Source organism: Triticum dicoccoides, chromosome 1B, assembly GCF_002162155.2.
Source record: "Triticum dicoccoides isolate Atlit2015 ecotype Zavitan chromosome 1B, WEW_v2.0, whole genome shotgun sequence".
Classification (NCBI taxonomy): Eukaryota; Viridiplantae; Streptophyta; class Magnoliopsida; order Poales; family Poaceae; genus Triticum; species Triticum dicoccoides.
Window position 1 is genome coordinate 564,713,863 of NC_041381.1, and position 12,174 is coordinate 564,726,036.

The 12,174-nt window shown below is 43.8% G+C and overlaps 1 protein-coding gene and 1 long non-coding RNA gene across 2 annotated transcripts; one reads left to right on the top strand and one right to left on the bottom strand.

The window, feature by feature from the left end:
- The first annotated feature begins 5,647 nt into the window (after positions 1–5,647).
- On the top strand, positions 5,648–7,463 carry LOC119348791. Its single transcript, XM_037616779.1, has 3 exons — positions 5,648–5,879; positions 6,308–6,722; positions 6,819–7,463. The coding sequence occupies exons 1-3, from the start codon at positions 5,856–5,858 to the stop codon at positions 7,328–7,330; spliced, it is 951 nt and encodes a 316-aa protein (XP_037472676.1). The 5' UTR covers positions 5,648–5,855; the 3' UTR covers positions 7,331–7,463.
- A 194-nt stretch (positions 7,464–7,657) lies between these two features.
- LOC119348792 lies at positions 7,658–8,937 on the bottom strand. Its single transcript, XR_005169114.1, has 3 exons — positions 8,778–8,937; positions 8,019–8,092; positions 7,658–7,858 (listed from the first exon to the last, which is right to left on the bottom strand). It is a non-coding gene; the product is annotated as an uncharacterized LOC119348792 (long non-coding RNA).
- Between the last annotated feature and the right edge of the window lie 3,237 nt (positions 8,938–12,174).

Here is a 12,174-nt window from a genome sequence, read left to right on the forward strand (position 1 = left end):
AATTCGCCTATCATGCTTAGCGATCATGCTCCTATCCTTGTTTCCACTCAATCTAATTTTCACAAACCTAGACTTACTTTTAAATTTGAGAATTGGTGGACTTTTGAAGATGACTTCCAAACTGTAGCTAAAAATGCATGGGAAACTAGTGCGAACAAATCCTTCTATGCCAGATCAACTAACCTTGCAGGTACTTTAAAAAAATGGTGCAAGAAGAAGAAACCGATCCAACAACAACTAGATTGCTTGCAAAGTCAGGTCAACCAAATACAAATGCAACCACTGCAGCAACATGATCACGATCTGGAAGCAAAACTGGTAGGCCAGTATGAGGTAAATCTTACAAAACTCACTGAGTATTATCAACAACGTGCAAAAAAAATTGGGCTATTTTCGGTGATAGGAATACCGCTTTCTTCCACAATGCAGTTCAGAAACGTAAGCGCAGAAACATAATTGTATCCATTCATGATGCCCACGGAAATGAATTGTTTGATCCGAATGATATTGCTAATGAATTTGTCAATTACTTTAGATCCATCTTTACCTCCTCATCTTCTAACACTGTTAGATATATCCCAAATATGAATGTACAGAATCAAGCAGATGATTTCACCAACTCAGTGCCGGATAAGCAAGAAATTTTGGAAATATTAAAGGCCATAGGAATGCATCTCCAGGTCCAGATGGATTTAATGTTGCCTTCTATGTTTCAGCGTGGCCTTGGATTGGTGATGATGTCACAAAAGTGGTGACGAGCTTCTACACCTCAGGTATCCTTCCACCACATCTCAATGATACCCAAATTGCTCTCATTCCGAAGAAACTAGCTTGTCACATACCTTCTGATTTTAGACCCATAAGTTTATGCAATGTAATCTATAAGATTATTGCAAAATCTTTAGCTAATAGACTGAAAATGCATCTACCTGATTACATTCATCCCTCTCAACAAGCTTTTATTGGAGGTAGACCATTAGTAACAACATTGTTGTAGCTCAAGAGATAGCCCATTCCTTCTCGCTTACCTCTTACAAAAGCCATGATTTTATGTTAAAAATTGATTTAGCTAAGGCTTTTCATAGAATAGAATGGCATTGCATTATTTCAGCTCTCGCACGCAAGGGGCTTAATGGTCATTTCATAAAACTAATTCATGCTTGCATCTCTTCACCAATGTTCTCTGTCATCATTAACGGCCAATCATATGCTAAATTTAATGGCTCCAGAGGCATCAGACAGGGTTGTCCTTTGTCGCCATATCTTTTTGTCCTTGCATTGAATGAACTATCTTTACGGCTACAGGAAGCTTTGCAAGCCAATCATCTCACGGGCATTTTACTTGGACCAAATTGCCCCCCTATTCACTCTCTCATGTTTGCAGATGACCTTATCGTTTGCGGGAAAGCTAACATGTGTGAAGCTCAAACTATCTCTAATGTTTTACGTCAATTATGTGAAAACACAGGTCAGATTCCTAATTGGAGTAAGTCTGGTATCCTTTTTAGTAAGAATGTTCCTTTGCCGCATAGAGAGAATATTAAAAGAATCTTTCCAGCCCCAAATATTGACAATTCCTTTGTACATCTAGGACACCCTCTTCTTTTGCCATCTAAAGACAGATCAACGGCTTATGGTTTTATTTATGATAAATTCAAGTCAAAACTCTCCAGCTACAAAGCTAATCGGTTATCCCATGCAGCGAGACTTACCCTCATTAAATCAGTTTTCGCCTCAACTCTTGTCTACTACATGTCAAATATTCTCTTCTCAAAAAAATTCCTAAGTAAGCTAACAACTATCATTAGGAATTTCTGGTGGACATGTGTTCAAGAAGACCAAACTACTAAAAGCCTTTGTCTTAGAGCATGGGCTGACATATGCATGGATAAAAAAGCAGGTGGTCTAGGCATACAAAATCTGCAGGCAATCAATCAAGGACTCATACTCTCTGCGGCTTGGAGGCTTGCAAAGGAACCACACACCCAACTAGCTCAGATCCTCAAGGCTAAATACCATCATGACACATCTATATGGCGGGCAAAACACAACATACCAAAATCTGCTTTCTAGACATCAATATTGAAGGTAAGACCACTTCTCATTTCAGCCACTGCTTATCAGGTGGTAGATGGAAATAGTTCGCTATGGAGCACTCCTTGGGTTCAGGGTTGGGAAGCCATTTATGACAATCTAATCATTCAGCAACAGGCCTTTAGTTATCCTGCTCAAATAAAAGATCTTTGGCTTCCTGGGCGAAAAGCTTGGAACATAAACTTGATCAATTCTCTATTTTCTCCTGAAGTAGCTAACTCTATACTTCAAACTCCCATAACTGATGCTACTGGTCAGGACATTCTAGTATGGAAGCTAACCCCCTACAGGTCTATTCTCTCCAAAGAGTGCATACAAACATTGTTTCAATAACCTCCAACTTCCACCAAGAGAGAGACCGAAGATAGTTCCTCCACATATTGCAGCTTTGCTCAATCAGGTGTGGAATGAGAAACAAATGGCGCCACGTGTTAAAACTTTCGCTTGGAGACTTCTTCGAAATGCACTCCCCACAGGTAATAGAGCAGGCAAGTACTGTAAGCGTATTAGTGAAACATGTTCTAGGTGTGGTAAGCTTGAGGATGAAATGCATCTCTTCTTTCTTTGCCCTTTTTCAAAGGCAGCCTGGTATAGCTTTCCTTGGTTTCTTAAAACTGAAATTTTTGCCCAAAACAATACTTCAATTCCTCACATGATACAGGGCCTGCTTGATTCTCATCATCCTCACATGAGTGTTGAATCACTATACACTTTTCTGTGGTGTATTTGGAAAGCTCGAAATGACTTTGTTTTCTGTAGGAAAGCTTGCAACCCTTCCCAGGTTTACGCAGTGGCAATGGCAATTATACAGGGAGCTAAACTTGAGTTTGAAGCCTCTTTCCAGGTTTGCAGTGAAGGTGATTTGAACGATCCTCATGTGGATGCAAAACATGGTTTATGACTGCAGGATCATGTTCCCCAGCAGATGACTCCATCTCCTGGAAGCACCATCACAAATATCACCAGCTTTTCAGGGCCTGTTATCTTTTCAGATGCTTCTTGGACTATAGGTTCTGATGGCCAGCCGACACCTGCAGGACTAGGTATATTCATTCGGATGGGGAACGAAGGAAGATGCTCTCAGCTTTGTATCTCGGTTGTCTCCCCACCAGTGACTTCAGTCATTTTGGCTGAAGCTTTCAGTTTGATGCTTGCAACTCAAATTGCAGGAATCCTTCAGCTTCAGCAAGCCACCTTCTTGACGGACAGTGCTACGTTGGCAAAGGCTGTGGCAGCTCAAAGCCCGATTCTTGCACCAGGACACTGGACCATCAGGCGACAGCTAGCTTACATAGCAGCTTCTTCAGCCTTTAACTCATCAAGGATCTATCATATTCCCAGGAACTACAATTTTCGAGCTCATCATCAGGCAAAACTTGCACTAAAGCTTAAGAGTAGAACATTTAGCTTCAGGTGCTTAGCTTCAGGCAATGATACATGCCTCAACGCTCATGTAATGGTGCAATCTCCAGTGTTGCAATGCACATTTGTACATGTACGTTGTTGCTAGATCAATAAAATATTATGTGTTCAAAAAAAAATCATCACGAACGAGCTCTAGGTAACGGAAAAGAAAAACCAGCCGCAGAGCAGATGCCCACATGAGCATATCGACGTGGAAAACGACGGCTCATTTCAGATCACAAATGCTTTTCTAAGATCCACGTGACCGCCGCTTACGGCCGCACAGTCCTATCCAGAGAGCAGTGTACCCATCGATACAGGTCAGATGTTTGTCCCGTTCCCCATCAGCGACCCATCTCACTTTGGCCCCTCATGATCAGGACGACGTACGCCGCTGATCAGAGTCACCGATTGCTCTTCTCAAGACGTCAGAGCATGCAGAGCCCTCCGGATGAAATATCTTGGATCGGTTACGAAATTGATACACAGAATGCAACCTGCAAAGGAGCAATTCGACCATATATATCTTCTTCCTTTTTGAACAGAGAAATTTCATTTATTTAGCAACAGCGCACATGTACAATTGTGCAGTTAAGCACAGTAGAAAGAGCAGCTACAACTGCACTGAGGCAGGCTTCATTGCCTACTCCTAAGAATCTGAACCTGTAAGGTGTATTCTGAATTTTGGCATGATGATGAGCACGAAAATTATAGCCTCTGTTAATGTGGTAGACCCTTGTGGTATCAAACGCCGAGGAACCAATGACCTGGATCTGAGATGAGGTCTTGAGAAACTACAGCTGACGCCAGGCCCTGTTTGGATCATGGGGTTAGAGTTAGTTTGGGTTAGTTGGGGGCTCAAATAACCCAAAAGTATCCAAACAGGGAGGGTTAGAGTGGGTTAGTTCCATCTAACCCAACTATCCCGATGGAGAGATGCTTATTTGGGTTAGAGTGAGTTAGAAAATAACTCTAACTCTAACTGTGTTAGAGTATCCAGACAGGGCCAATGTCGCACAGTCTGTTAGGAAGTGGCACGTTGAAGATGGAGTAGCTGCGCAATCTGGGAAGCAAGCATCATGCTGAATGCTTCAGCGTGGATGGCCGACGCCAGTGGTGCCCAAGTGGCTGATATGCACAGCTGAGAGCAGCTCAGTGCTTCTATCGCCTGCAAACTGGATAAAAACTCCTATTCCTGCAATTGCCGGTCCCCCTTCAGGTCCTGGAGTCCAGGAAGCATCTAAAAATACTATGGGACCTGTAATGTTGGTCTGATCCATGATTGTTTTTCCTGGAGATGGCAGCACACTGTGAGTAAGAACAGCTCCTGTTTGCCCAGATGCGTCCACAGCCTTATTCTCCTTCAAATTTGGCCAGCTAGTTGCGCTGCTAGCCTGAGACGTGCGTCGTTCCGAAATTTCCAAATGCACCATAGAAAAGTATAAAGTGATGTTATATTTATTTGCAGGTGATTGTAAGTAATCAAAGCTTTGATCATATTTGGAACTGGGTGATTGTGATGGGCTAATAATTCAGTTTTGATGAGCCATGGAAAACTATACCAAGCTGCTTTAGCAAAAGGACATAAAAAGAAGAGATGCATTTCATCTTCAAGATTTCCACAGGTAGAACAACTTTCACTGATATACTTAGAATACTTACCTGCCCTTTTACCTGTAGCTAGTGCGTTGCGAAGAAACCTCCGTGCAAAAGTCTGATATCATTGCAGCTATTCGACTGTAGGAGGCCCGATCTCCTTATCTTAAGAGGGATAGTGCAGGACGGCCATGAGCACACCACACACACTCAGGTCCAACAAGGTTCAGTTATTTGGCAAAATATATGACCATTTCAAGATGCAGAGAGCTATCATGCCATTGATTCCAGTCCCTTCTGGTGACGGTTTTCGACGAACAACGTGGACAATGACATTGCACTGGCCAACTAGATGTGGTTACCAGACAAGATTTCATTATCCAAAACCAAAAGTAATGAAGTAGAGAGAGAGACAAGGTTTGTGAGTGATGAATCAAGAGATTCAACGGTGACAAGGTTGTCGTGTGCCTAAAAAAATGTTTTTTCAGAGACCGGTGGCATGCTGCTGTGGTGGAACCAAAGATAACTATGCAAGTATATGTAGGGGGCTGCTGAGTCATAAAGCTGATCGAAGAGCACATGCTCCGTCCTTGCTCTCATGGTTGGGGCTTACTCAGAGACGAACAAGACAAGGATAAAAAGGTTTCTTGCAAGCAACTTTTTGATTCATAAGAAGGCATTGCTCTACCTGTCTACCACTCCACTCCATTCCCCACCGGCGAGAGAGATTGAGAGAGAGAGATTGAGATAGAGCTGAAGACATGGAGGGCAAGCGCACCGACCAGGTATGTTCTGGTACCCAGACCCCCCTCCAGTTCCTCAAGATTTGAACCAAGATTTTTAGTTTAGATAGAAGCTAGAACAGACAGAGTGCAAAAAACTCGAGTTATTCAGCCATATATGAACTTTCTAATTCCTGTTTCTTGTGGTCACATGAAAGAAAATCTGCTGAGATTCTCATACAGATGCTAAAACTAGCTGATTTCTGCTGTCTCTGGATCGATTGCGCAATCAGATACATGTTCTAGATACTACTCCCTCCGTCCCATAATATAAGAGCGTTTTTTAGACTAGTGTAGTGTCAAAAACACTCTTTTATTATGGGACAGAGGGAGTAGGAATTAAGCCATCCGGCACTATTTCAAAGTAAAAAAGAACAAGAAATTTCAATTTATCCTCACCTGAATCCCTGTCCTGTTCACCTGCTCCAAAGGCAAAGCTCAGCACGATGCACCCAAAGGTTATCTGCTGCAAGCTCTACATCTCTGAAAGCCAAAATGCGGCTGTTGTCGATGCCATCAGCCGCATAGGCCAGAAAGACCCTGAGGTGGTTTTGCTCAGCAAGTTCGAGGACGAGTACTACAACCGTGTCCGCTATACGCTCGCCTCCTACATCACCAGCGAAAGCTCAACCGGTGAAGCTGTATTTAGCCCAATCAGGAAGGTGTTGCTGGCGATGATCGAGGCTGCATTTTCAGCCATAAATCTCGAAGTACACAGTGGAACTCATCCAAGGATTGGCGTCGTCGATGACATGTCGTTCCACCCCTTGAGCCAAGAGGCCACAATGGAGGATGCTGCTCAGCTGGCTAAGTTGGTCGCCTCTGACATTGGCAATGGCTTGCAAGGTAGTGTTCTTCAGCAAGATTTTCTTCTGTCAGTAACAAATGAGATGATACACTGTATAAATATTCTGATCCTCTTCCTCCCTGTTCTGTATGCAGTTCCGGTGTTCCTCTACGCGGCAGCACACCCCACCAGCAAGAGCGTCAGTGCAATACGGCGTGAGCTTGGCTACTACCGGCCAAATCACAAGGGTGTCCAATGGGCAGGCCAGGTGCTCCCTGATACTCTACCAGTGAAGCCAGATGTGGGCCCAGCTCATGTTTCTAGTAAAAGAGGTGCCACCATGGTCGGAGCAAAACCTTTCGTCGAGAGCTACAATGTGCCGATATTCTGCAAGGATGTCCCGACCGTGAGAAGGATCACCCGGAGGGTCACGGGACGGAGCGGAGGGTTCCCGACGGTGCAGGCGCTTGCTCTCTTCCATGGCGACAATTGCACGGAGATCGCGTGCTTGCTGGATCCAGACCATGTTGGTGCCGATCAGGTTCAGTGGCTGGTGGAGCAGATTGCAGGAGAGCAAGGGCTTGAGGTTGACAAGGGCTATTTCACCGACCTGTCCAAGGACATGATGCTGGAAAGGTACTTCAAGATGGTTTCTGCAGCTGATTGACATGTGCACAATTTCCTTCTTGCAATCATGCATGTCTGCACTTCCGTGTATGCTGCTGTTTAAACTGTGGCGCCAATTGGGCCCTGGACCGACCAATTCCAACATTTTGTATATATACTTAGTTATATCTGCACTGAAGATGGTCTCTGGAAACTTCACCGGAGTAGCTGCCACATAACAGGTCTGATCACTGAATGAGAATGCTGTTTTCAGTGATTAAAATCTAGCACCTTGTCAAGGCAGCATTCATTAATGCCAACTGACAAAATGTTTTTTTTTGGGTGGGAGGGGGAGGGGGGACACATTTCTGCGTAGAAGTTTGGAACAGAAAAAATTAGAGGGTAAAGATAAATATATAAATATATGTGAAAATTACAAATAATTTGAATTATGCTGCCTCAGTTTGTACCATGTGCTACAACAGATTAGAATACCGCTATAGAAGGGGGCACTTCGAAGCTCAAATAGCCGTCAGGTATCTTTGTGTGAGTCAGCTTGCAGGAGATTTACAAATCCTTTTGCAGATTCCTTAAGATTGAAGGAAGACAAGGAAAACATTAAAAAGATGATGAGAGAAAAATTATGGACTATGAAGTGAAGTAGGCAAATGAACGAGTACTAGATTCAGCATTTGAACAGTAGCATAATCTATAATTCGAAATGAAACTACACGCATAGAGTTAGGTACCATATGGTAGGAAAGACCGGAGGCGGAGGAAAGAACCGTCGTGCTTTAGATAGACCTTTTGCAGCAGCATGCACCTGTCAAATGGGTAATTGAGTATCCTCACATGATCATCTAAAAAATCCACATAATGAGCAAATGTGGCAGTTCTACTAGAAATATCAACAGCAACGGCAACACTAGATTCAACAAATACCGCACTAAAAATCTAAGGATGAAACGGAAGGGCATATCAAGAACACCAAAGTTTTTGAAAGATAGACCGTGTAAGCAGATTCAATATCCTTGTCCGGAAAAACATGTAATTCAATATACTGAGAAAAGAATAATAATAATATGGGCGATCAATTGTTATAGTTGCTAATCAATGTTCAATGTTGAAATAACAGGCATAAAAAATACTTGGACTATAAGCCAGCAAGCAGCACTCTTGGTCTCTTGCATTGGTCAATGCTCATGTACATTCTTCCTAAGATATAAATTTCAGGTTAAATTCAAGACCATGTTAGCGCGGATTTCAGCGGTCAGTATGCTTGCAACTAACAAGCAGGATGATTTTCAACCACATACTCCAAAGTAGCTAACTGATTTTGCGGATTGTGATCTGGGAGGAAGCCCATCAGATCTCGAACCCAACAGGGCATTTGGATCCAGGCATCTGACGAACTGGGCAGAATTTGGATACAAGAAGAGACCGCTCGTAATAAATCTTGGTCCAAACGTGAGATTTATAGCACGGGGAAAAACAGCGATTTGATTTACCAGCAGATCGGAACCGCGCGCGGCATGGGGAGGCGCTTTTCTTCCCCTGTTCGGCATCGCCGGTAAACCTAGGAAACGGCGGTCGCCAAATCAGTAAAGAATGAACAGCGAGACGGTGTATGGCATCAGATTGAAACGGGGTTCGGGTTGAAACTAAGACCTCTCCCAATGCAAAGGTGCTTACATGAGGTGCTAAATGAATTAAATACCTTAGCAATTCAAGTCCCCAATGTATAGGTGTTTAACTTGTTGTTGCTAAGCACACTTTATTTAATGAGTTAGCACCTAAAGTCTTTCATGCATTGGTCAAATTGTTTCATTTAAGTGGTTTGCCTAGGTTCTCGCGCTTGGCATTGGTTCTTCCTGGGGTCAGCAAATTACTCTCTTCCCTTCTTAAATGTTGTGCCATGTCACTTTTTTGCTTATGTGGCATGCTTAGCACCTGTCCACGGTGGAGCACTGGGAAGGGCCTAAGCTTGAAGAGACAGAGGCTCCTCTCGCTCCTCGGCACACGCCCGGCTGTCTTTTTTTATGGGAAGTGTCAGGTGAGCCAAACTGGTTCCACCGCTGGTGGAGGTGGAGTCGGAGTGCGCGCCGCTGGAGGTCTCAGCGGCATGCCCAATGGCCGATGGCGTCCGTGCGCCGAACGGCGGCGAGGAGCACGCGAAGGCAGACAGAGACACAGAGTGGGCACCGCGAAAGGGAAGGCCCCAAAACGTGCGGTGGGCCGGCGGCCGGCCCACATAGCGTTTCTGCACCTCCGGAAACGTGGTGGGAATCCCTCAAAAAAAAAAAAAGGAAACGTAGTGGGACGGATGGTTTTTTGGTTCCGTTTCATTTATTTCCGAAAATATCGCTATATTTAATGTAAAAATATTTTAAAAAGTTTACAAATTTTGAGGTATCCATAGATTCATAAATATTTATTTTTTAAATAAGTTTTTTCATGAATTTTTAAAAGTAAAAGAAGAAAAAAAAATAATGAAAAACGTAAAGTAGAAACCCCCCAAAACCAGAGAAGAATGCCAAGAAAACATAATAAAATTGTTCTTCAGCTCGCGTCTAGTGGTCCGGCGAAGAATTGGAGATTCTACACAAGAGGTTGCGTCATTTTTTATGTTTTTAGAAAGGCCACACTTTATCATTCAAAGTTTACAAAAATTGGAATGCATAATGGGTCATGGGGCTGGCCCAGCCAAATATGGCGTCCTTGACCTAATGAATGAGAGAATTTTACTAGTAAATGTGCTTCATAGCTCTTCCCTCAAAAATTCAAAATGGAATATGCAATTGTGCTATGTGCTATTTGTTTGATCTCAGCTATGATTTGACCATAGTTTCCACAGCTCCCCTTGAGAATGCCATCCGAAACTTGCTTCAAGTCTATAGCAATTAATATATTGTCGAGGAGAAGATCACCTGCAAGGCACATACCTTCCCTACATGCAGTCGCTTCTAGGGATGCGTTCCCAGTAGGATGCGCCACGCCGCTTGGCTCGTAAAACTACAGACAAATTATTTGTACCAATTAAACCAAACATCATTTATGCATGATTCATCAGCTTACTCAAAGCATGAAGCTGGTTTCTGTCCGCAGCGCCCCCCTAAACTCTTCAATCAAGTCTGTAGTAAGAAAGAGTAACTGGAGGAAATATGCCCTAGAGGCAATAATAAAGTTGTTATTTTATATTTTCTTATATAATGATAAATGTTTATTATTCACGGTAGAATTATATTAACCAAAAACTTAATACATGTACGAGACAAAACACCGTGTCCCTAGTATGCCTTTACTTGACTAGCTCGTTGATCAAAGATGGTTAAGTTTCCTAGCCATGGACATGTGTTGTCATTTGATGAACGGGTTCACATCATTAGGAGAATGATGTGATGGATAAGACCCATCCGTTAGCTTAGCATAATAATCATTCAGTTTTATCGCTACTGCTTTCTTCATGTTATATATATATATATATATACACTATGAGATTATGCAACTTCCGGACACCAGAGGAATGCCTTGTGTGCTATCAAACGTCACAAACGTAACTGGGTGATTATAAAGATGCTCTACAGGTATCTCCGAAGGTGTTTGTTGGGTTGGCATAGATCGAGATTAGGATTTGTCACTCCAAGTATCAGAGAGGTATCTCTGGGCCCTCTCGGTAATGCACATCATATGAAGCCTTGCAAGCAATGTGACTAATGAGTTAGTTGCGGGATGATGTATTACGGAACGAGTAAAGAGACTTGCCGGTAAAGAGATTGAACTAGGTATGAAGATACCGACGATCATATCTCGGGAAATTAACATACCGATGACAAAGGGAATAACGTATGTTGACATTGCGGTTCGACCGATAAAGATCTTTGTAGAATATGTGGAAACCAATATGAGCATCCACACTACAAAAAAGACACATCTGTGACATTTTGGGCCGAACGAAAAAAAAATATGTCATACTTATGACACTTCTATGACGATAATTGTGATAAAACCCGGTATCATCATAGATGTGGTGGGCTCCTACTTCTATGACAAAAAATCATGACAGAAAAATGGCTTTTCGTCCTGGGCGGGCCGGAGACGCAGCTGCATGACATTCTTTGGGTCGTCCATGACGGAAAAAACCATGGTAGAAGCGAGGGCGAGGAAAATTTCGGGAAGTTCCCTATTACGGTGGGTGGTCGGGGGCCGAGCGATGCGTGTTTCTCTCGTACACGTACGCGCGTGTGTGCGAAGCATTGTGCTCTAACTGAACCCGAGCGAGGCGTTGGGCTCTAACTAAACCCGAGCGATTGCACTAGCTACGTTACTGAACCGAGTGATCGATTCCTTGTTGTTAACTGAACCCAAGTGATTCCTTCGCTACTGCTGCTAACTGAAGCCGATCGAATCCTGTTGCCTCCTTCCCTTGATGAATAGTGAGCGTTATTGAGGGGGGGGGGTTGGATGAACAGTTCCTGGTGGGATGGATGAACATGACCTCATGGTGTTGCCGCTGGATGAACAGGACCCCAATCGATCAAGCCGGTTGGGCGTGGATGAACAGGACCTCGTGGAGGGCTGGATGAACAGAACCCCGTGGAGGGAAGGTTGAACAGTAGCCGGTGGAGGGCTGGTTGAACAATAGCCGGTGGAGGGCTGGATGAACAGTAGACCGTGGAGAGGCCTGGTTGAACAATAGCAGGTGGAGGAGCGCGCGGTGGAGGCTGGATGAACATGAGCCCGTGGATGAACAGTCGCAGGTGGAGGCTGGAGGAGGTCGATGGTGGATGAACAATAGCCCGTGGAGGCTAGAGGAGGTCAATGGTGGAGATGAACAGTATCCCGTGGAGTCCTGTTTTGCGGTACGCCACACCCCTCCCGATGAAGAGGACCCCCGTTTCGACCGTA

Excerpts from the sequence above, each read along its gene's own strand:
- LOC119348791 (XM_037616779.1), top strand. The coding sequence starts at position 5,856 with ATGGAGGGCAAGCGCACCGACCAG. Across the intron at positions 5,880-6,307 it reads AGGGCAAGCGCACCGACCAG|GCAAAGCTCAGCACGATGCA; the intron begins GTATGTTCTGGT and ends CCTGCTCCAAAG. Across the intron at positions 6,723-6,818 it reads CATTGGCAATGGCTTGCAAG|TTCCGGTGTTCCTCTACGCG; the intron begins GTAGTGTTCTTC and ends TTCTGTATGCAG.